This window comes from Lipophrys pholis (assembly GCF_963383615.2).
Source record: "Lipophrys pholis genome assembly, chromosome: 13".
Lineage (NCBI taxonomy): Eukaryota > Metazoa > Chordata > Actinopteri > Blenniiformes > Blenniidae > Lipophrys > Lipophrys pholis.
Window position 1 is genome coordinate 12,810,266 of NC_137632.1, and position 25,665 is coordinate 12,835,930.

Genomic DNA, 25,665 nt, shown 5'->3' on the forward strand with positions numbered 1-25,665 from the left:
TAGAGGTAGTAGGGTTTTTGAAAAATTCAAAGATAGCTGAGAGTCTCTGGGATACATTAAAAATATACATATTAACCAAGTGTCGGCTCAGATTGTTTGATCCTAAATTTGAGTGGTTTAAAGCAAAACAGGTGGACGTTTTTTACAGTGACTTATCTTGGATACATGCAGAGGTCGTACTTTCTTATTAAGTCACAACAAATCTCAGCTTACGAACCAGCAAGGTTTATTACTTACTTTAAGTCTGTTTTATTTGGGCGTTGGTGTTCTCAAAGTCAGAATAAAGCAAGACAAATGCACAATTAGCTTTTTAATGAGATTTAAGGCTCTTGAAAAAGCATGAATACAATCCAGCTTTATTTTCACCCCTCAAAATATCATAAATAATAATTACATCTGCCATTCAAAAGTTGTATCTATATTCTATTATATTAAATTATCAATCAAACAAATCCAAAAAAAAATTCAAGCTCCAGGTTAGAAATCACTTCTTCCTCTGCCTTTGTAATAATTTTGTATTCTGAATATAGTGTAAATGCAGCACCAAAGAAATATGCTCGGTATGTGGTTGCTATAAAGTGAATCCTCGTCATCATGTCCCTTTGGAGAAGGAATCGAGACCTCAAGCGTCTAACTCTCACCCGCTTTGAAGTAAATCACACTATTCCACCTACGGCAGCTACTTTTAAAGTTCTCTATGTCTTTATTCTTATCTGGAGCCATTGTTTGCTGATCTGTGGCATGAGAGACTAAACCAGGCGAGCCCAGTTCTCGCCCTACAAGCTCCTAATCCCATTATCCACTTTCACTGTGGACAGGAATTCAGGATCAGGCTCAGGCTCCGACTCTGCACACTCTCGGGAGTAAACAGAGCTGGCACGACATCAAGACGCTCAGTCAAGGGCAGGTTCAGCAAACTCCTTTATAATGAAGATTAAGCATTGCCAAAGTCAGTATTTCTCCAGCAAACAGCAGACTTCCTGCTCTGTCATTTGCTGCCACCAGAGTGTCTGGGTGAAGTGTTCATAACAGATGACATTTTTCCTCAAAAGTGTTTCTAAATGTCTGTATTTCAGTTTATCTGACCGTACAAAATAGGTTGCTTTGGATTGCAGACACTACTGTAATTCTAAAAGAAAATAACTTTAATGAGCTCATTTAAAAACTAGCAGACAGTACAGTAAATGTCACCTGTTTTAAGGAGTAAATCTATATGTTTTTTTACTCCATCAAGGGTTTAATTGAGTGGAAAAGCACTCTGTACTATGGCAGAGCGCCGGCACATCCACACTGGTCTAAATGGGATTTATTATTCTAAGGTTAGTCAGCACAATCACTCCTTCTGAATTAGTCAAGCTCCTTGAACTTCCCTTTAATCACACTGTAATGTCCATTACTGGGCCCCATCCTCATGTCTGTGCCTGACTGTAACGAGATGAGTGCCTGCCCCCTACTGGACAGAAGAAATATCACCGCTCATTCGAAGCCTGTCAGTTGCAATACAGTGATCTGCAACACTGAAATGAAGCAGTACGAGCTGCCAACGCAGGTTGTTATTTCTCCTGTGAGCTTTTGAAATACACATAAAGAGACTTACTTGGTTTTGGCCTTGCAGCCAATTTCTTGCTGCTCTCGGATAAGAGTTGCCAACTGCTGACGGAGGGCCATATCTTTACCGTGGGCCTGCTTGATGAAGGGATGCTCCAGGAGATGGGTGACAGACGGGCGCGCCTCGAAGTCCTTTATCAGACACCTTGTGAACGCAAAGCATCGCACAGTTACTTCCTCTCAATCAGGAGAGAAAACAGACGGACAAATTATCATTCACACATCCTCACCAGCTAAGTGCAATCACCTGAGCATTGCAGTGGGCCTATTTGTCTGGATCAGCTCTGAGTGACACTCACACACCAGGGAGCTCCTCGCAAGGGTTTTAACATCTGGGTCCCTATCTGTCGTTTCCCGTCCGTCTCAGTACCACATGGTCACCGTCACCATGGCCCCTGAGTCCAAACAAGCCCGGCTGCAGCGCAGCAGTGAGTCCTATCTGTGATGTGCAGTGTTTGCCATTAGGTGATGTCACTTTAGTGATACGGGCCTGCAGCTACTCTTCAGCGGGGGAGTCAGCTGCCAGTTTGCTGCTGGTACAAATAACCCCACTGATATTGACACCTTAACACTGCACAATAAAAAAGAACAACAACAGAAGCTTTGGCTGTTTTTAGTTGCTACAAGACAGAATATATACAAGCATACGTCTTGTGTAACATGTTATTATTATTATTATTATTATTATTATTATTATTATTATTATTATTAATCATATATCATATACTCGTGCCTGAAGGAGGTTGAAAATTAAACAAACAGCTAATATTTTGTCAGTGGCAGACAAACAAGACCCTTCGAAAAGAATGTCTTTTACAGGAGTGCCCAGGTCCAAATGAATGGGTGGACATTAAAGCTGAGATGTATAAGGAAGAAAAGATAACAGCATACATAAAGTACAATAATTAGTTGTTTACATCCCACTAGGAAAAGATTATTTAAAACAGACTTAAAACTTTAGAAACCTACGATAATATACGAGCATAGATATGAATATTGAAATACCAATATAGATTTAAATAATATGTTAAAGTCAATGCTGAATGTTATTTGTTTATATGCTGCTACTTGTTTCATTTCTTCCTATTTCTGAAGAGGAAATGGAAAATGATTTACATGCATGTTTCTCGCTGATCATCAATAAAAACTTCATTCAAAAACAATAAATGAGAGACTTCAAATCATAACTTAAGCTCTGTGTGTGTGTGTGAGAGAGAGGCAGCAGCACAACACCAGTGACTACAGAGGCCAGATAGCAGGAAAACACTCATCTAGTTCCGACCTCCTAATCTGCACTGAAATTCTGTTTCTTTTATCAGTTTGTTGGGCTCTGAAAGTTAATTCCATGAATTCATTAGTGTCAGGACATTAGGCAGAGGCTGCTGCTATTAGCGGGACTGTGCTGCCGGGATGCTGAACAGCGGGGCCACTTTGTCACAGGAGTCAGATCTTTGGCTGCCCAAGTGCAGACGCCGGTGATGGATTTATTACCCCCACCCCCCCCCCCACCCCCCACCCCCCCCCCCCCCCCCCCCGCCCACCTTCCCAGATTTCCCCATACACACACACACACACATACAGGCCTGACTGAGCTGAAAAGGCTTCACCAACAGCCTGCGAAGCTTGATAACATTGTCCAGCCTCCCCACACTGAACTCTGGGGGGCTTTGTTTGACGAGATTAACCTTGATATGCTATCAAACAATCCATTAACCCAGATTACACAGCAGCGATCCAAAATGCAGCCAATGAAAACACAGCAATGATGTTGTAAAAACAAAATAAAGGTTTAAAAAAAAAACAACAACAACACACATTACCACTGACTCTTGGTTTGAGGGAAAATAAGCCTCAATTCTGTCACAGCTAATCAATAACTGAAGAAGTGACACGAAAAGGCCACTATTGTTTCCTTCTTTCAATTACTCCTAGTTTTTCCAGTAAAGCAAACATTGCTGCTCACTACAAAGCATGCCGACAGAAATGATTTCCCAAACAAATTGAATTGTATTTCCTCATCGTGGCTCAGACTCACACGGCTCTCTGCCGCCGATATTAAGGTTGTATATTCTTGCACAACCACCAGCAGCCACCTCTGACATCATTCGCTTTGCACAGTGGAGGAAATGATAAGTTATCAGGGCCTCAGTTAGAGCTGATAACTCAGGTGAATTAGTTTGTGCCGCCGTGGCAGATTTACACAAATGAAAGTCAATGAATAGAAAGACAAGAGGGGGTTGATAGAATCTGGTCATAAAATATACATTTCAGCTCCCCGTGAGTTTACATGCACATTCCCGCCCACTGACCAGCTGCTGTCGCTGATGTTTACCTGGGGCCTGATTTAAAGGACTTTATCTCCATATATGCTGAAGTATGTCACACTACACACTGAACTTATCTTTAAAAAAACATGTTTAATTGTCTTGTGTCAATCTAGATATTCCATAGTACAAAGACACAGTAATAAAGTAACGTTATTACTGTAATTAAGCTACGATTAACAGGGAGGAATTAGTAACTGAGTCTTATTACCTGTTGGTGACTCATTAATTTCATCTAAGATAAAAAACAGTTTTAGAGCTGCTGTCTCCCTCCGCACCGCTTCTTGAAGTGGTTAGTTTTAACAATCGCTGATGTTATCTTCCCAGAGATGGCTCTGCAACTAACTTTTTATATTATTTATACAATAATTTAAGAGTAATAAGCATTAGTTGACCTTCATAAGAGCGGTCGGCTGGTTTCTACATGTTGGTTGTTGCCGCTTCTTTTCACTCTTGTTAATTAAACATGTTTTGTTGAAAAATCATTGTTATGCTGAGTTCTGCATCAGAGAATGGTGAGAACTGTGGTGGAGTCTATCAACCGGGCCATTGAAAGTACAGCACTTTACAAATCAAACAGAACAAAATAACACGTGTATCATTTGATTAGAACTTCAGGTGAATTTAATGATTGAGTCACTGGAGATCTGCAACCTTTAGGACCCAGAAATGTCCGGAAAACTTTGCATCCAATACTTCTGTTTGCTATGTTTGTAGTCTGTGTGCATACGTGAAATTTAAAAACAATTAAAAACTTGGAAATGAATTTGAGCACTAGTTATTCATAATTTGTTGCTGCTTAATAGAAGAAAGATAGTTCTAAATCAAATCCTGCTTTTATTTTCTAAAAACAAAGCTCCGTTGAGGGAAATTGGTTACTGTTATAATGTGTACCATGTGTGATGAATTACAAGTAGTGTTAATGTTTTTTGTGGCACTATTTGTTTTCCTCGCTGTTATTCAACTTTTCTGATTCTCTTTATGGAAAAATTGTTTCATACGGGATGTTTTCAGTAGTTTTCCTTGTTCCCACTATGCCTGAAGACTGTAACCAGATGAAGGTTTACAAGGTCAACTTACTGGCCGATGAAATGGTTGAAACTCCTGCACCACTGGTCTGGATTCTGTAATGTGGGCGAAGGATTTCTGAAACAAAATCACAGCAAAATTCAGCAAATAGATGAGGGACTTTTCTTGAAGACGCTCCTGAGTTACATGCAGCACATTGCACAGATTTGTCTCCACAGCGAGTTGACAAATGACAGCTGGCAGGCAGAGCGTCGGACTCCTGTGAGGGTTTTTGGTGTGAGGATGAGTTGGTCGGGGTCCAGGTCGGTGGCAGGCGCAGCAAAAAAAAAAGAAAAAAGTGACAAACGATAACTGCTGCTCCACTGTCTGGCAGCAAGCATCTGCCACAGGGAGCCAAAAGTTATGGGGGCTAGTTATACCTCTGTCAGCAGCATTTACGGAGGCCATCTATAATGAGGCTAACACTTTTCAAGTGCGCCCGATGACAGGAGGCAGGTCTGTGCGAGAAGCCAAGGCTGGACAGGGGAGGGCCTGAGTACAGTCATCTTCACAAGGGGCTGTCAGGGTGACAGCTGGAGGCTGAGCCTCTGGTCCCCGGCGGGGGGAAAGCGGCGACACGCCCGCTCCAGACGCCGACACACGGTGGGAATCAGTTCACACGCGTTTTTACACGAGTTCAAGTCTCGGGAGCAGAAGAAGAAAAACATGAATCCATATCAAAGTTGTTTCATTCAGCGTATGGTAAACAAACTGGAAGCAGAAACCGCCGCACATTACACAGCTACATATTTAACATCCTTTTTTTTTTTTTTTTTTTAAGATTCAAGAGGGGGATGTCGGGGTACAAAATCTGTCATTTTCCACAGAGTGAACTTAGTGGAGTCTTTGATAAGAATTCAGACAGGCAATCCTTTCCAAAGTGCAGATCAAAGCCAGTAACTGACTGCCTCAATGCAACCTCTAATATGAGCCTGAAGACACGTTCTCGCCTTGATGTTGTACCATACTGCTTATACATTACAAAGTCAATATAGCAGTGCACTGCTGATAACACTGTCAAGTGCACTCATTGTGCTTAGCAAATTCAGGCCGGGTTTTTTTTTTTTTTTTTTTTCTCTCTTCCTCCCCTCTTTCAGTATTTGTGAGAGTGCTGGCTCACATTGTAAACACAAATGGCTTATTCAAATTTAGGTCCGGGCGGTGCTTGTACTGTCAGACGCTCCTCACTGTGGATTGAGGCAAAATCAGAGAGGTGTCAACAGCTCCTGACAGCTGTAACTAAGCCATGAAAAAAGACGGAAATCAGGCCAGTGTTTGAATATGATAGCCAATATGTATAATTTACAATTTCTCCATCTCCCACAGGATATTTAACATTGCAAATCTTCAGAAACAGGAAGCATTCAATTCATAGTGGGTTGTGAATGCACAATGAGCCTTCAGTTTTCAGTTTTGTGTGTGAAAAAACTGAAGGATGTTTTTTTTTTTTTTTTCTCATCATGATGAGAAGAAATAAGCAAATGGTATAACTGTGTTATTATATGATCAAAGATTATAATAGAATTACGTTTTAGGGGGATAAAAGTTACAAGAGTTGCATCTATAAAAGGATTTGATAAATAGACAACAGTGAACTTGCAGGTTGAGTTTTTAACTGAATATAGATCCTATCAGCCATCAACAATAAGAGCAACTTATGATGTGAAAAATGTCAGAGAGCCTGTTATTCTACCAAAACTTAGTGCTTGGGATAAAGTGTGAAGGGTAAGGGTCAGAGGGAACAATATGGTGAGGGGGGTAAGGGAGGTCTTATCCTTCTACACTTTTAAAACCCCAGTATGAAGCTACTTAGAGTCTCAACATTGCCTGTACGTGTGCTAATGATTGTTTGCCTCGTGACAGACTGGCAAACAGTCTGGTGCACCTTCCTTTGGCACCAATGTCAGCCAGGATCTGCTGAGTCAGCTTAGGTTCGATAAAGCTGGGTCATCATTGAGGAATCATAAACCTGGTAGTTTAACAAACGCAGCGTTGCTGTCACAACATGAAGCCTCATCCTTTAGATTTCATAAATCAACCAAATACTTTAGACACAAAGCACGAAGAACAATTCTGTTGGATTTTCCCTGATTTGAAGGACAAACCCCATTGAGGGCGCTTGGCTTCTTAAAGCAAACCGGTGGCCTTTATATAAACGTAACAGAGAATGAGCACAAGGGGCCAAAATAAAGACTTATTCGTCAAGCAGGCCAGGCGCTTAAAACATTTGGGCTCATCCATCACTGCGGGCACGGCGGCGGCGCTTCTTTGAGCATACATGCATGAATATGGAGGACTACTGCCACATTCATCATGTCTGTGGCAGCTACATTGCCAATGCTGCAGTCCAGGACGCCACAGAGTGCAGTGAGATAACTGCATCAAAGGTGGCCGAAATAAAAGCCTTAAGTCGTGATTGGAAAACCATCGGACCAGTCTCCTGTCAGGGGTCAAGACTGCGTCAGTGTCGGAGCTTTCAAAAAGTGAGAGTGTCCTTACTTTACTCTGTCCAGGGTTTAAAGGACATCGTACAAGTGTAATAGTTTGTTTGTTTATAGTAGATAATAGGTTTTGGACAGTAAATGGACTCGACACTGGATATGGGTGACACATTCATGTTTCCCACAGGGTGAACTGTAATAACTTTGATAAGCTTTTGATAAAACAGAGAGGCGTGTCTTTCTCAGCCTTGTTTCGTTGTCTTCGGTTCTTTCTTCCTTCAGAACGTAGCTCATGACTAAATACTTAAAACAGATGACAACCACTGAGCCTCAGTTTGTTTGTTCTGATTAATCAACATTGCCACGTTGCTAACGCTGAAAACAAAGAGTGAAGCATCCACAGGTGCCTGCATGTCTGCAAACTGTTTTATTGTCCAGAAGTAAACTTCTGGACATCATTTTATTCAAATCTCTTGGAGGTATGATCTGAGGATCCATGTCAGATGTTTCACCTGGTCATTCTGCACGTGAGCAGCCCAGAGGTTTCAAACATTATTGACTTTTCATACGCTGAAAGACTAGAATTGTGCTCCTTCCTATGAGGAGGACACACTGGTCAGTAGTTTTCTGCCTCTCTCGCACGATTTCATGAGGCTTTGTTGCCTCTGACAAGCCATCATTTCCTTCATCTCCGATGGTGCTTCTTCTGGCCCGTGCTCAGATGTACTGTTTTTTTGTTTTATGGGAATGACATCGGCAGCAACCAATAAACACAACCTTGGACGCCTTTCCCTCCTGCCTCTATCCTTTACAACACACTTTACACAATGTGGTCTGATTTTACACGGACCCCCGTTGGACCGTGTGGCTCAGAGTGTATTTGACTGAAGCAATTAACCTTTCCGCAAATTAACTATCAGAGACCATCTTTGTCTTGAGTGTCAGTAATTAATTTTGCAGTTGATGATTTTACAACTTTGCCCTCCGACATGCTCCATTACCTTCCTTCATGGTCACCATGAACATCACATAGCTGTCACACACACCATAACACACTCAATTACTTTTAATCATAACACAGAGCAGGTGAAGCCTGGGTGGGGAGGTTCACAAACACCTTGCCTTAAATGTAAAAATTAGAACAGCCTGCGATTCAAACGTGTGCATCGTCCGCCCGTATGTCACAGCTCATCAAGTGGCTGATATTCCTGAAGCACAAACAGACGACACACCAAGGTGACCCTCGTTCATGGAGCTCATCAGCGTCAGGTACCAGAGCTCCTCTTATCGTTTGAAGCCTGCTGGGAGGAGAACCTTTCCCCCGCCGTGCAGATTTCCTGGAGCGCCACAGAAACATAACGACAAGGTGCTGCTTGGCCCCGGGACTCAACGTGGTAATCGCAGCCGGTGTTTATTTCTCCCGCCACCGAAGAGCCATTAAATCTGAAGCTTGATGAGACAGATTGTCCAGCCACACTATTGTATAACGTGTCTCTCAGCCGGGGGTATTCGTCTTATATTTCACTGTCTGGATGTGCTTTGAAGAGGAACCATGATAAAGTAGGTGATACAGACAAGATTAACCACATGACAGTGAAACCTTTAGTCCGGAAACGCATTATTGAGTGCGACTGTAAAATATCCGAATGATGAAAATGCTTATTGCCTGTTTTAGTGCTTGCATAGGTTTCATAAAACATGGATCACCCAAGGACAATACTTCAGAAGAGCTGGTAATGGTTTGTGATGTAAAAAATTGAAAAGGAAAAAAAATAATAAAAAAAATCAACTGTGCAATCTAGAAAACCTGCGAGGAGGAATCGTCTGACTTCATCATGAATCACTCTCCTCACCAGCGAAGACCAAAAGGTGAAACACATTTCCGTATTTGGAAAGTAATTCATACAGGAGTTACACAGGCGTTTCCTCGTGATTTCGTCTGCCGTGCTGTGGCAATGGGGGAAATATATTTGAGATAAATGACATGTTAAGAGAATCATTTCATGGTTCACGACATTCACTGTAATTTACAAGCCCCAACCACTGAACCTTTAAGGTCCCAGTTCACACAGAAAAGAGAAAATATATATATATATGTATTTTGGCTGAAACAGAGAGGGACTGATGTTAAAGACACACGTCCGATTTGATCAGCCTCCTTGTTATTCCCGAAGTCAGAAAGTCTCAGAAACTTGAGCGAGTTTAATCTGACTGGACGCTGACGTGTCATCTCCCATTACCACTGCTGTTAGAGGAGGAGACATGGCTGCAATTTGACAGAAATCATTCATCCATTTCCAGATTACTTTAATTTTTTTTTCTTCAAAAACATCACCCTAAAGCAACATCTCCTCATTAAAAAAAAAAAAAAAGTAATGTGTAATAGTGCAAATGCCCGAGACATTTCCACCGAGGCATCCTGTTATCACCCGTCCCTTCATTTGTAATTATTTTACATTCTGGTGAAAATCCAGCGCTGATGAAATGCTGCGTTAGCCCCCATAATTCCTGCTGCACAAGGCATGCTCCTCTGTCTTGGCGGGGAGGAGATAATATTGTGCCGGGGAGGAGGTGACAGCCTCATCTCAATGTGAATGGAGCTAATCACCAATGCAAATTGCAATCAGAGGGGCATATCTCTACCTAACTGAGAGATAATTGCACGATTGTGCTGATAACAAAAGGTCAACCGCGTGTAGCCACAAAGCTCTCAAATGATCATCAGACGCACACGGTTTCCAGCCGTGAATATTTTTACAGATTCAATCACTGCATTAATTTTAAGGCCAAACACTACAGCAGTTTTTTTTTGATGATGAAGATTTTAAACACTGATTATTCAGCAGATGCTGCCTTTCAGATAGGGAAGATGAAAATGCAGCCGCAACAAGGACCATGGATCAAACCCTAACAATTCACTTTTATTTGTGATTTTATGAATTTAAACTCACATTAAAATAATAAAAAAAAAAATAATCAAAGTATCGAAAAAAAAATATAACTAAATTAACATTTTTCCCCTTTATTCATCACCTCTGATGTCAGATCCAGTTCATCCTGGAGCTAATGGGAGGAGGGCAGCATGTGAAGTGTCCTCATGTGGGCAGACTCCAGCTGTGTGGTGGGAGCGCCCTCTACTGGACTCACCGGGGGATCTTGAAGAGGGCTTTAACTGGATGCATCTCTGCCAGCGGGGGGTCTCCATCCGCCAGCTCAATGGCTGTGATGCCCAGAGACCACACATCACAGCGGGCGTCATATGAGTAGTCGTACTGCTGTTCGCAGGCTATGACCTGTAAAGTAACACAATAGTGGCCAAGATGAGTCCATTTCTATCCCAAACGTGACAAAATCCAGCAATGACGTGACATTAACTCTTTTTTTTTTTTTTTTTAATCAACAGAGAAGCAAAGCTCACTCGTGCATTAGGTTTGAATCGTTGAAAAAAAAAAAAAAAAAAAAAGAGCAGGTTTTTTTTCCACTATTATTAGAGAAAAAGTATCATAAATTAAAGAAAATTGTTAAAAAGGCTCATGAGGTTTAATTTTCAGTCTTTGTTCGCACGGTCTATTACTTAGTGCCAAAAAAAAATCTGGCAGCCAAGTGTATTTATGGCCCATTTAAAAACTGAGAGGTAGGTCAGTTCAGTAGCTGTTGGTATGAGCTTCTCCTCTGCACAGTCAATAATTATAACTGACACTACATTTCACAGCTGAGTTTATTCTAATTGCCCCCGAGGTCCCTCCCCAGCAGCCCAATCACCGCACCTCATTTCTGCCAAAGAGTAAGCCAAGGGGGCCACAGACTCCCAGCTATTAACCTTGAGGCGACCTCGAGAGCTGCACCCGTGGAGGGGAACAAGAGGGGAATACACAATGACACCGGGGAGGGAGAGAGAGAGAGTCGCACAGAAATAACCCAGGCGTTCGCTCTTTTTGCTCTCTCTGTGTGGCACTTAAAATGAGATATCTGGACGACATTAAAACACGTGCGCATGTGTTTGTGCTATTGTGTTACCGATGCATGTGAGTGTGAGGACACTGACCTCTGGAGCCATCCAAAACGGCGTCCCAACCGATGTGTTCCTCCTCAGCCGTGCACTGGTCAGCTGAGCTGACACACCTAAATCCAAATGACAATGAAATTCAGCCCCTGCTTTCAGTAATTAAGAGTTAGAGCTCTCTGTAGTGTGTTTATCAGTGTGAATTTCCCCGAAAATAAAAGTGGGATTTATAGCAGATACTAAATGTTTGAATTAATCAATAAATCCTGGCATATAATTTAGTGTGGCAACCTGCCAAGCAGTAATAATAATGGGCTATAATCATTTCAAATTATGTAGGACAGATTTTTATCAGCGTGAGTCCACTTCATCTCCATGACACAGAGGACATAAACATGCCTGGGGGTGACTCAAAGTCATTTGCTATAGCAGCTTTCTTTTAATATGCAAAGGATCAAATAATGCAATTTAAATGAGCAATAATAGCCCCGGGTTAAAGCCACGGCCCATGAAATAAAATGATGTTATGGTGAGAAAGGGACTAAAGTGTGGCGCACATTCAGTGATTTATCCTCCTCTGGTGTTTACCTTCACAATGTTGCAGTGACGTGCTGCAGGGACCTTTTAACAAGTGACCGCGTGACAAAAATGACTAATTGTTCCAACCTTGCACTTCAAGATAAAATAGTTCGGAGACGCCCATTTTTTTTGGGAGTGTCAAAGTTGGTTATTTACCAAAGTCAACCAGTTTGACTCCTCCTTCCGTTGTCAGGAGAATGTTGTTCCCTTTGACGTCGCGATGGATAATCCGGTTGTTGTGCAAATGCTGGAGCCCCTTTAAGTTATTTGACAGGAAAAAACAAGGTGCTAAACATGAATCACGATCGCGGTATCAGTCATCCGTCTAAATTAGAATATGATGCATTAAAAGTGGAGCAGTGCAAACTACATAAAAGAACTCCCACAGCTGTTCAGGAGGAGAGACATTCATAACTGCCTGCCATACGTCCCCAGCTGGAAATAAATCCTGAGCAGCACTCTCCCGGCCTCACTCTCTCCTTAAGTGTTTGCATCCCACCTCCTCCCAAACATTAGCGGCTTTGCAAGAGGGGCCGTCTTACCAAGAGGGCACTGTATAAGATGTATGAGATAACGGGCTCCTGCAGACGCTGGCCTCGCATGAGCAGGCTTTTGATGAGTTCTGTGACGGAGCCGCCGTTGCACAGCTGGGAAGGAGACAGAGAAGCTCCAGTGACTCGTCCATCACTCACCACACTTAGATTATGATTCATGGCGGGAGCTGGCCCACACACACACACACACACAAGTTTAGAGGAAGAAATACGGCATCACAGAGCAGCAAGAGAGCATCAATATTCATGTTGGGGGGATTTCCTAGTGAACCGAGGCCGACTTTCACACTGCTTGTATATTCAAGAAGATTTCACGGTTTTGTGACGCCGTGGTTCTGAAAGTCAAAAGGTCTCACGTTTACGTTCCAATACTTGTGTAAACTGTCGCTGCGTAAAACACATGCAGTTATGATTAGTGTCAGTAACATGGTGCATCGTTTAGGGTAAATAACTGTCTGTACTGTGTGCCTGACGACAAAGTCAAAATATTTCTAAAATAGACAACAAAAAAAAAAAAAAGAACAAAATAATACTGCACTAACTCGCTTCAGCAAATAATGTTCCTTGTTTATCTTCCTTCCTCCTCAGTCACATATACAAGCATGGCAGCACACAACGCTCCACATTAGAAGCACAATCTTCCTGAACTATTCTATTTCTTTTTGTTGTGATCGAACTGATCATGAGGCTGTAAAGTTGAGAATAGAAATGACGAAAAGAGTGGAAATAGTCTGCTACGTTCTCCCCGACGACGTCATACATGTTTAGTTTATTTCTATTGTGCACGCTGTTATACTTCATCCATCTTCTATGACACTTTATCAGACCCTCAGTCCATCACACAGAGGTAGAACTTCTCAGCACTACACCACCGTACCTTTCTACATTTAAACTGAACAATTGAATAATAATTACTCAGGTGTCTTTGTACAGGCTCAGCGTTCCTGTTAATGTAATAATAAGTAGCTACTCAGTAGCTTCAGAATTACAATGAATGATGTAATTACACTCCACCAGTTTTTAATGTGGTTCTAAGGGATAATGTTCTTTTGTGTTTTGATCTGTACCCCATAACTGACTTCCTGTGAAATGTCCTTCAGTTGGGATCAGATTTGGCCCCTCAGATGAAGCGGTGTAGAGGATGGATGGATGAACAACGTTTGAAAACAATAAAAACATTGATAATACAGAAATGCTGTTCACTAACGTAACTGTAAAAGAAAACGGCGTGAGGGTGCATCTGTACTACATGTGAGATACGTGATGAAGGGCTCACCTCGAGCACCAGCCAGAGCTGTCCACCAGACAGATTGTCCGACTTGTAAAACATGCCATAAAACTTGACCACATTGGGATGGTTGGACAGGGACCTCAGAATGTTGTATTCAGCCTCAATTTCCTCATCCACGTCCTTTAAATAACACCAAGAGACAAAACAATGTTGATTAAAACCACAGCAGGAGATAAACCCACATAATGACAAATAATAAAAGTGACATGAAGGTAGAATTTAGGTAGATAGAAGCTCAGTAACGAAAGGAGGGATGGGTCGGGGGCGCTAAACTATTTCGGGAAATGCTTCTCTATCAAAGTAAATCTCGGAGGAAGGGAAGATCAACAGACTAAGAAGCAGAATTTCTCTTCCTGGATGTCTGAGTGATAGTGTCAGCGGTCTAATCAGGGAGAGGGATGGGAGAGGAGGCAGCTTCATCTCCGTGGCCATCAGGGGAGCATCATGGTGGATAGCAGTGCCAGGATGGAGATTGCTCCGGTGACACAATCACCATCCTGCCTCACGCCAAGTCTCACTCACTCACACACTGCGCTGCCGATGCCGCGCCCGCCGCGGCCCTATCACGCAGACAAATGAACGGGTGTACTGAGAGGATGCGGCCCGACGCAGGAGCTACACTACCTTGGTGAGGGTGCGTTACACTTAACATGACAGGAAATAAATGAAACGGGCAGACATCGATATATATCACAGGAGCAAGTGCAGGTACAGCTGCATCGGGACGGCGGGGAGGAAACAAGTACAGGCAACTTACTCGGTTGGAATGGCTCGTGTGCTGAGACAAGTCACACAGTAATAAAGAAAAACACAATGGCTTTTAGTCCGGGGCTTTCTTCATCTGTCACAATGTTATGAGTATATTAGGAGTCAGCTCCCTCAACAATACCACAGTGACTCACAACACAGTTCTATCAGACACATAATGTGTCTTTATCTTTTAGCAAGAGAAATCTGTTCATGTAACAACTTCCATGTTATTGGACATACAAAGTAAGTCCCAGTTAGAACAGAACAATGAATAATATATGAAGTACAAGATTAGGTGAACTGTGGCTGCGTTAACAAACGGTCTGTCTCCCTCCTCGGACTATCCATGTGTCAAAGTGTCTCTGAGCAAGAGGCTGACCTGGAGGGAAAAAAAACTTGGTTGTGTGAGTGTGAATGGGTGAATGTGACTAACAATGTGAAATGCTTGGAGACTCTTGTGCGATATAAGTGAAGTCCATTCAGAGTTTAGGGGTCTTTCATACACTTTCACCTGTAATCCAGCTCAAAGCTGCTTTCACCGTCAGAGACACTAGAATATTAATCTGGAAGCTTCAGTGATTTCATCCTCAACCCAAACACAAATAAACATTTTAAGCATTACTGTCTTATCTTTGGTTCATCCAATCAAACAATCCAGCTCCTAGAATCTAAATGGTTGTTTTTTTTTATTTAGTTTGTAGCTTTGGCCCATATACATGTTGTTCTCTACCAGTCAGTCGTTTGACCAATGAAATTATAGTGAATATTCTGACATTCAAAACTGGACAGCTAAAGATGTTAGGATGTGACAAATTCAGAAGTGTATTCATAATACAGTCAACATTCAGATAAACAAACAAAAAAATAAGATGAAGAAAACAATACATCTTATACTACGAAGTGTCTTCTTTGCATCCAAGCACTCTACAAAACTAACCTTAACTAAGTTTACTAAGTTTAGCAGGTTTACATTAATTATTTATAACTATATCTAAATAATATCTTTTTTCAAACCATAATATATCTAAAAAAGAAATATATCTTTTATAATATCCTGGTGCTGCTGAAAATTCAAGGATTTTACAAATAATCGTAAGTAGAATTTCTGGCGATATCACCAGTTTGTGTGTTTTGGTTTGCAAGTTTTTCAACATGTCTGTGCTTCTTGTCTTTAAGAATACCATCATTATATACTGTCATTATCATCATTACTTGTCTTCTGGGGTTTGACACTGACAAACTAGTGAGGAAGTACTGTATCCATGGGCTTCTGTCACCTGATAATGGAGCGCTGTTTTATTTTAAGGCGTTATAAACCACAACAGCTGGAAGTGCGAAGGTGTTATCTAAGCAACAGAACAGCAAGTTGTCAAGCTCACGCGGTTCAGATTTATTCAACCAGTTTTACCAAAAGATACAAACAGAGACTGGTTACTATCACTTATAGAAATATGTTTTCACATCAGTCATTCTAAACTGATATTATGTCTGGACCTTAAAGAGTAGTACAAAACAGACTTTTAAGCAAAAACATGAGTGTTTTTATTCTTTTTTATAAGACTTACATTGATGGGGTCGAGAACTTTCACTGCTGCCTGGCTCCCATCTTTCTTATTGGTCACTCTGTAGACTTTGCCATACGTTCCCTTACCGATGGTCTCCACTATGTCCCAGTTACCTGAAGGATCGCCCAGGTTTTCCAGACCGATCATGCTGGACTTGTAAGGGTAAAGTCCGTACAGTGACCTCCTGGAGGAGAAGGACATTTTCAACAATATCAAGACAGTCAATCAATGTTTGAAAACTATTTGTATATAATCCAATGCCCCTAAAAAAAAAAAAAAAAAAATCTTGCTTGGAATAACTTCTTTATAGACCTTAAACACATCAGAGAGATTTATTTACTGTCACAGAAACAAGAAGATCACTGTCTTATTTACGACCACACAAAAAATCAAGTTATTAAATGTATAATCTGAGTTGTTTAGGAAAAGCCCTCTGAGTCGTACATTTGTTACTGACAGCCTTTTTTCTTCAGCTTGGTGTAATGACTATATCCACCAGGGGAATCAGGTAACCGGTATTATAGCATAGAAAAGGTCCAATCAAAAACAAGGCTGACACGCTGCAGGTCCGGAGGACAGTCACCTACTTACATGGCAAGTGTTATTTTCTTCTGAGTCATCACTGCTGAGAACAATCACCTCCAAAGAGTCCCCAGTGATCATAATACAACAGCACTGATGGCAACAGCAATTGCCTCCTCGAGAGGACGCGCAACAAGTGGCATTTCTCACAGACACTGAATTAGTCCTCTCCACAGGGACGCTGTCGCTGCCCATTAAGAGGCGCAGTCGTCTAAAGATCAATTGGATTGGTCAGAGATTAACTTGACGAGTTGTTGTCCTGAAAGGTACGGTGAACGAGCACGACTCCGCCGGTGGAGCGATGCTTATGTAAAGTGCTTTATGAAGTGCTTCAGCTCATGTCACAGTCATAAAGGACTAATGGTCAACCGGGATGAAAAAACAACAACACATAAATCACCTGTATAGTCAACGTGTGATGCTTGGGTGACAAAACATGACATAAAAGACCAATGGTGCAAAACATCAAGTGTCAAAACAGCTGAAAGAAAACAACATGATGGATTGTGGAATGATGCTTCCATGTTGGGATACATGCATCCTGCTTCTAGGAAATGACACATATTCCAGATAAACCTGATGGAAATGGATCTCAGTGGACAATCTCACAACAAAGCCTCTTGTCATGGACGTGTTGTGCATATCACAGAGTTTGTATGACCCTGAGAGAAGAACAAATAAGTCTTTTTTTGTATGTGTGTGTGTGTGTGTGGGGGGGGGGGGGGGTTATTGGCACCAACAAATTGATGTGAATAAAGCTGAGTGATGTTTTACCCTCAGGGGCCGCCACAGTTCACACACGTGGACATATTTATGAAATGTTGTGCGTGCAGCTTGAGCAATGGCACGCAGACGGATATTAGATGGATATACTGCTGTTCTGTGGGGATGCTCCAATATGCAGCCAGAGAGATACGACTGATATCCTTCACTGCGTCCTTCAAGGAGTGGCACGAGACGGCGGCAGAAGGCAAAACACCTTTTGTAGCTGTGTGTTTTCATATCGCACATTTAATTAAACACCTATACGTCCACCGACTCACATAACAAAGCCTGAGTAAAGGACAAAGCTGTTTATACTGCTCTTCAAAATCCAAATATGTCAGCACATTATAGGTGTTTGATCCGTTTTGAAAAAGAAGGGTTTACACTCGTACACAATTCAAAATTAGTCAAAGGATAGAACAGAGTTTACGGACTAAATCGATTATGAAGAAATATTCACAGAAAGTGGATACTTTTAAGAATAAAAAAGGGGTACATAGAAAAGGTAAATAAATAAATAAAAAACCCAGTGTTCACTGTTCCCAACAATCATTTTTTCATTTATGAAGCTTTTCAGACAGTAAATGTAGTTCATAGAGTACGAGTGATTCCCAATAATCCTAATATTCATATGTTAATGATTTATAATAGTAACAGCAAACAAATGAAATCAATGAGAGAGGAAGAACAAGATGTAGCTTAAGATAAACATATGTACACATGGTAAACAAATGTGTTTTCAGAAGGTAAAAGCTGAAAAAATGTAAATTGAAGGTAAGTCAAATAATAAAAATGTACTATTTGATTTTTAAGATATAAATTAAGAAGAATCACTTGTTGAAATACACCCTCACCACTATCCACAAAACAAGTCTCATGTTCCTCTAAAAGTGGAAACACCCATTTATTCAATGATATCAACGTTTTTCTGCATCCAAAAAAAGAATTCTAAAGGAACTAAGTGTAAACATCCTAAAAAAAAAAAAAAAGAAGAAGCTTGTGTATCAACAAACACACAACTTTAACTATCTATTTATCTTTTCACAGCTGAAATACTTTCACAAGTAAAGGTCTTTCTAAAATGAACACATCACATAAGGAACTCTCCTGATCATCCCCACATCTGCATCCACTTCATCATTCATAAATATTTTGAAAGATCAATAAAGCTCAGAGCAAAAAAAAGTCACAAGTCACACACGTACCTGTTTGTGTGAAAGTGTTTGCCCGCTGCCTCCCACACCGAAACGCTCCAAACTATTTCATGCCAATCTACAAGGATTAATAATTCACCACGTTTCTGCCACCTGATCTGAGCTCCTGTTAAATATTCAGGTGGCAGATGGATCCACTCATAATGGTGGCTGATATGAAGCCTCTCTAGTTGCACACAGGTAACCAGGAAGTTTGGGATAGTTTCTAGGTCACGTGATGTCCTCCCGCTGAACGAAATGTTCTTTCCACACCGAGTGGCTGCAACTCCACACATCTCTGCAACAAAGTGTAATGAAAACCTGAAGCGGTTGAGGAAGACCCTTTCGCAGAGTCGGCTGGATCTTTTATCGGGAACAAACGAATGCATCCACAACTTTTGCTTTGCAACCTTGTAAGAGTTTGTAACTGTGTGTGTTCTGCAACAATATATTATTCCACCTGAAACACCACAGCACTGCATGTTCCTGTTGCCATGTGTTCAAAGCCCCGGAGATCTAATGAAGTGAGGAACAGACACAGTACCTCGGCAGGAGAGAGCTTCAACATCCGCAGAACTTATTCCAACGAGAGGTCCCATTTTAACGCCTGTCAGTAAAGTGGGTTTTCCAAACTCGTTTCTCTTTAAACATGAGCGACGAACCTCCAGAGGACACAAAGTATGAAGCCAGCACCACTTCATCATCAGTGTTTTAAAAACCACAACAGAATAGTGAAGATCATAATCAAGATGCGTATTTGATTCTCATCAGGTCTTGTTGAGCTACAAACGACCAGACGAAGGCCCCATGAGATGAACGTCCAAAATGAAGGACGTAAAATAAACATGTTCAAATTAGATTTGGATTTTCTGACGTTAATCGAACGTTCTTTGCACATATTGGCTAATGTTGCTCATCCACCGCTAAAAAGTACTGAAGGGGCGGGCAGAGTGGGTTTTCTTTTCATCGCAAGGTTCCACATGTCAAAGTATCCTTCATCCCCAAACTGTTCCCAGTGGATGGATTGAGCATCTTGCTTATTAAGCCCTTTGGGGACTGCTAAAGCAGCTATATAAGTGAAATCCATTCACCATTTCTACTCATGTTAAAAACTGGTTGAAAGACAAGTGAATAATAAAATGGATGTTTACCAACAAATCGTATCACAAGAACAGAATAACACGGTGAAGCTTTCTGTTAGTGAAATAGAATAAACAGAACAGAAAGAGTACAATTATTAAAATTAATTTCCAGAGTCTTATGTTTCATTATTTTAAGGGAGAAGTTGGACGGGTGGATATTTATGAGCCCAGTGGTCTCCCTACTTTGTATGATTATAAATTTAACATTTAACAGTTTTGGCATCAGAAACTCTTCTTCTACAACAGATTTCCTGTTCAAATTATTTCTATCCTTTTGCCACAAAGCTTAGAAATAAAACAACAACTCTAAACAAAGCCCTTTAAATGGCCGGCAAATACAGTGCCGCACCGCTTAGAACAGGACACCACAGGATTTCCATGGAAATGCTCGGGTTACCTTTTGCTTACGGAGCTGTCAGAGCGACTGAAAGGAGACATCGAATCTGCTGTTCATAAAGCTGCTATGCGCTCATTTAGGTCTTCCAACATTATCGCACAAATTGCAGTTAAATGATTACTGTAATGTCCTTTACAACTCTACTTTGTATGCAGTAACCTGCAGCCTCTGTGGACGGCTGCAGCACATCTCTGTCACCAGAAACAGTGCAAAGAGAAAGTGAGTAATCTAATTTTCTGCTTCCATCAAAACCCACACTATTCAGGCCTCTCTGGTGAAGCCTTATGGGAACTCCTCTTGGTAAACCCTCTGGTAAGTCTGTGGAGAGAGGAGAGAAAAAAAAAACACACACACTATAATCCCTTTTAAAGGGATATGAAGAGGCTTTGCAGTAAACCTCGACCAGCCACGAGTCAGGCTCAAGCACTGTGCCCTTGTTCTCACCCTGAATGGCCAAAGTCTCCCACCGACTGAGACAAACATTCATTTCTTCTGACTTTATCAAACATTGCACCTGCACCAATAGTGATCCGCCGACTGACGCAGTTCGATACACAAAACATCCTCCGAATAAACAACGACGACAACAAAAAAAAACAATATCATCAACGTAATCAATCTGAAAACCACAGTTCTCAATTAATTCATCTTGTTTGATCACAAACACAAACACGGCAGCTGTGGCGCTGCACTGTGATGCAGGGGAAACACCGAGCAGAGCAGAGGACAGCAACAACGCTGACTGGAGGGAGGATTCAAAATAGTAACCTGCAAAACTCCACATGCGACATTTGTAAACGCAGCAGGAAAAACACCTTTGGTATTGCACGCTGCTTGAGGAAGAAACAAGTACCGAACTGAAAATGTCTGATAATTCAAGTGAAACAATAAAAACTAGCATTGACGGTAAAACAGAATGGAAAGATAATACTGAACCTGTAATGATTCTCTGTGATCAAACGGCATGATCAACAAGCACATTTTAAAAATGGATTGTAGTTTAGTTGAAATGCTGATGCCTGCATGCGCTGGATTCTCTGTGTCGTTTCAAAAAGTTTAATGAGGTAGATTCTACAGCACTGTTTGATAAGAGTCACTTGACTGGTGTTTGCAAGGCTCTAATACTGTACTGTGTGCCAGTTACCCTCTAATATGAGAGTTGTGTTTTGGGATTTAAGATCCTTAAGAGCACAAACTTGTGAGTTAAACTAACTAAAGCGGATGTGAAATTAAACAGGTTGGAGCCACGAGCATATCATTACAAATGTCCACAGGAGAATTTAATCTGTAATGTGACTGCTGTTTATTGAGGTAGTAAGAATTATATTCTTCTTTAAAACTGTGATGGCTTTTGGTCATGGGTTTGTGCAATGTTGTAACGTCTTTTAATGTTTTACTCTAAAAACTGTTTAAAAAAAAAAAAATAGTAATAATCAATGCTGATGTGCTGCAGCCAAACAAAGCAGTATTAAAACCTGTATTGACATTATGTCACAGTGTAAGACGATTAAGCCTTAGTAGTTTTAAAGATAAAGAAACGTGCTTCCTACCTTGACATGGTTGAATTTCCATTGATAACATCTGTGAAACAGAGAAAGTGGATCAGACATCACCTGATCATCAACTCTGTGTCCTCCTCCATTCATCTGTGTCAACAAATGACTTCGTCTGACATGAAAACACACATTACCAGCTTCATATGCATACAGCTTACCGTCCATAGCCACATCTCCGAAGTGATTTCCCTGTTTACCCGGTGCAGAGCTTTAATTATTAACAGTAGAGACATCTGAGCATGTTGTTGCCCTGCAGAGCGGAAACAGCTTCACCGACCGACTGTCCGGTGGTGCGTTCAAGGTCCGTGGACTACCGGGAGTGAAACCGAGCCCCGGCATCTCCCCCCCCCCCCCCCCCGACTCATACTGGAGGAGTTTCACCCCGCAGGAAATTCCTCAGCTGCTCCACATTTTCTCTTTTTGTCTAATTGGCAGAAAACAGGGGCTTTGTGAGGCCACTGGTCATTATCCAGAGCAGAGGGCCTCCGGACTGTGTGTGTGTGTGTGTGTGTGTGTGTGTGTGTGTGTGTGTGTGTGTGTGTGTGTGTGTGTGTGTGTGTGTAAGTTCAGACCAATTATCCTGCAAATGCTCAATCACATGGCAGTGGACCTCCATCCACTGCACCAGGCCACAGAGAGGCAGTGCACTGCTCCAAATGCATGGAGGAGCCGGACACAGGCCTGATGCTCAGTAGAGGGCTGTATGTAAATATTCACTTTCTAAAGGTTTTCAAACAGTAATAATCATCCTCATACCTGGAACGACGCCCCGAAAGTAAAAAAAATCTGTCATGTCATTGCTTCTTCCCAAGATGGGCATGTGTGGGCGGAGATGTTCCAGCTCACACAGACACAGCAGATTGTAAATGCAGCTAATATGAGCCAATATTCAAATGGGTGAAAATCAAAGAAAAACTGGATTTGGGGCAATAAACTTTAAATAAAATGTTTTTGGACTAATGATCCAAATGTGAAAGTGTTGAAAAGCTGTATAATATGACCCCTTTAAAGTGTGTAAAAAAAAAAAAAAAAAAAAAAGCCCACACCATGCTGAATCAGAAGCACAGTCATTCACATTTGGTACAAAAAGCACCATTAATTCTGTCACGGCTGTAAAAGTCAGAGGCTGAAATGCACGTTCATTTGCAAACAGGCACATGAGAAGTTTGCAGCCATAAGGAGAGTGATGAGGCAACAAGGATAATACAGAAAAGCTTCATCCAGGTTTTATTATGTAAATATCAATTAGTGTAAATCTATTTCTTCTTTATATAAGAAGCTTTTGTTCCGAGTGCACGCTATTGTTGTGGGGCATTTGGTTTCACTGGATATCAGCTGGGGAATCTGTGGTGTGACATTATGACCATACAAGGTTCATCTAATGACGGCAAACCTTTCAGATTTGTGCTCCACTGATCTGAGACCCCTGCTGGTCATAAAGATAGCCAGGCGACTTTATTGAAATGAGAGCGGAGAGAATCCACCACTGAAGGAAATATTGAAGCTAAATCAGCAAGAGAGTCACGATAACAAGACTCAGCGTTCATATCACAACTAACTCTTAATGTTTGTGTGTGAATACAAAGACCCGTGATAACAACATTCAGCACAGTGAGACAAAGTCCAATATTCACACCATCGTAGTATCGGTGCAATAATAATAATAATAATGACACTTACAAAATGAGGCAGATCAGATCAGTGAGTTTATATTTTATTCACATATGTTACATTTTGCATTAAATGTCAAAGCCATACGTTCTGGTCAAACTGAGAAAGTTTGAGTCAGCACCTACAGTAATGTACTGTATTCTCTCTTCATTCATACAGGAGAACACACAAAAAGCTTCCACTTACAATTTTACACCCAGTACTCATTGGCTATTTGGTTGCGGTCATTTACAAAGTGGGTACTGCAAAATAAACAAGATGGGGAAGGGGGGGGGGGGGGGGGGGGGGGGGGGGGATCTCAGTGAAAAGAGAAAAAGCAGCATGCATGAATTCAAGAAGATGTTTTCAAGTGTTGACATGTTTGTTGACAATTTCTCGGTGCAGCATTATGTGGCCCAGCATTTAAAAGAATCTCAGGGATATCACCTCGGAGCAGTTTATCACCGCAAAAAGAAAAAGTTGCAGGCACAACTGGATACGATTTTCTGTTACAAAAAAAAAAAAAAAAAAGATGATATTGTGGAAATTAAGACGCTAAGACACTTATAAATAATGACGGCTAAAAGGATGTCATGCACAGTGTGTCAGAGATACTCAAGTCTGATAATCTTGCAATGCTGGAATGCAACTATAAAACACAACCAGATGATGCACGAGTAAGAGTTAGTCATCGTGACAAATGTTCTCGTCTGCGGTTATGACTTGACGATCAAAAGCATAAAGGGGGGGGGGGGGGGGGGCCAGAAAGATCAATGTTTATTGCTGGCATTTCTTCTCACAAGCAACTTTCAATTCACTGAGTTTCACACGGTGAGAGAATAACTGACAGGAGTGATGTAGCATTTCTGCCCTGGCGTGGCGCTCCGTTTCTGCCAATGCAGCAGGACGCCTCGCAGCCACGCGTCCTTTAAAAAATGTTGGATTTCAGGATTTTTTGTGCAGCGGAGGAACAATGAATGTGGCTTCAAGCTGACGAGCAGTGAGCGTTTGAGTTTCCTTCCTCAACCAGAAGTGAAATAGTAAGGAAAGGGGCGGGTGCAACACGTGATGGCCGCATACCTTCTTAAACATTAGTCTGATATTGAGTCAACATTCGCAGCCATCAGCGGAGAATTCAAAGCACAACCTTACAAAAAAAAAAAAAAAGATCTTCACAAAAGTTAAAATTATTTACTTGAACAGTGAGCAGCAGCTTTTTATTTAAATATCTATAACATATCTCAAAACAGCAAAAACAAACAAAAAAAAAGAATTCCTGAGGATGGATTGCAACTAGACCCATAAAAAAAAAAAAGAGCCTTTGCTCGTTCGCAAAAGTAACTCTCGTTGTATTGATGGGTGGACTTGTCCTGCCTGTCGTCACGTGTCCGCAGACCATGAGTGCACGTTGCAATAACATCGCTACACTCATCAGGAGCTTTTGAAACTCATGCCAGCACAGCAGAGCACATTTTGATAAATCAAAAGGGATATGCAATTAACATCATCATAAATGGTGCAAAATGTAATAAAACCTTGCAGGGAAATCCAGCGCTTTATATATATATATATATATATATATGCATATACATATACATATATATATATATATATATATATGTTTCAACCCAAATAAATAAGGAAGGCTTTAAAAGCCGGTTGGAAAACCAATGGAATTTCTCTGTGAAGTTGTGCTTTTTTCACGTTGATCTGACCAAATTCAGTTTTTTTTGTCGTTTTGAAAACCACACAACAAATCACTTGAACACACACACACACGTGTTAATCTTTAGGCATGACTGTACAACAAACTTCACATGAACCAAAGCTGTGGCAGCAAAACCCCCTCGCTGGATGTTTGTGTTGATCACGTTTAAGATTTCCCAAATATTTTGACCAAGGCAGACACATAAGCCAGAAAAACAAAAAGCCTCTTTTCTCCATCCTGATTGGTGGTTTTCTCAGTAGACTTGGAAGAGCTTAGAGTCCATTATAGTGCGGCCCCCAACGCTTATTGATGTGATCAAAGGTGTGAGAGACCCACTGCTGCTCCAACACTCGATACCTCTCTTCACATAAGAAAAGAGGTTTCCCACGACTGAAGAGAAGCCAGAGGGGAAGCAAAAGTCAGAGCAGTTTCTCCATCACAGGAACGGGTTTTAAGACGTTTTATATTATTCAGAGTTCAACATTCAGT

At 41.3% G+C, this 25,665-nt stretch overlaps 2 protein-coding genes across 2 annotated transcripts in view; both read right to left on the reverse strand.

The window, feature by feature from the left end:
* myo3b (myosin IIIB) overlaps positions 1 to 16,935 on the reverse strand; it is a 60,183-nt gene extending 43,248 nt beyond the window's left edge. Inside the window, exons 1-10 of the mRNA XM_080479147.1 lie at positions 16,775 to 16,935; positions 16,184 to 16,367; positions 14,626 to 14,646; positions 13,854 to 13,988; positions 12,566 to 12,670; positions 12,180 to 12,279; positions 11,487 to 11,563; positions 10,589 to 10,734; positions 5,013 to 5,078; positions 1,598 to 1,753 (exon numbers count right to left, since the gene is read on the reverse strand). Coding sequence (XP_080335273.1) covers positions 1,598 to 1,753; positions 5,013 to 5,078; positions 10,589 to 10,734; positions 11,487 to 11,563; positions 12,180 to 12,279; positions 12,566 to 12,670; positions 13,854 to 13,988; positions 14,626 to 14,646; positions 16,184 to 16,367; positions 16,775 to 16,803 — 1,019 coding nt within the window. The 5' untranslated portion in view covers positions 16,804 to 16,935. The remainder of the gene's footprint in view (positions 1 to 1,597; positions 1,754 to 5,012; positions 5,079 to 10,588; positions 10,735 to 11,486; positions 11,564 to 12,179; positions 12,280 to 12,565; positions 12,671 to 13,853; positions 13,989 to 14,625; positions 14,647 to 16,183; positions 16,368 to 16,774) is intronic.
* A 6,594-nt stretch (positions 16,936 to 23,529) lies between these two features.
* Positions 23,530 to 25,665, reverse strand: part of ubr3 (ubiquitin protein ligase E3 component n-recognin 3) — a 37,800-nt gene continuing 35,664 nt past the window's right edge. The window contains exon 39 of the mRNA XM_080478028.1: positions 23,530 to 25,566. Within this exon, the coding sequence (XP_080334154.1) occupies positions 25,449 to 25,566 (118 nt within the window). The 3' untranslated portion in view covers positions 23,530 to 25,448. The remainder of the gene's footprint in view (positions 25,567 to 25,665) is intronic.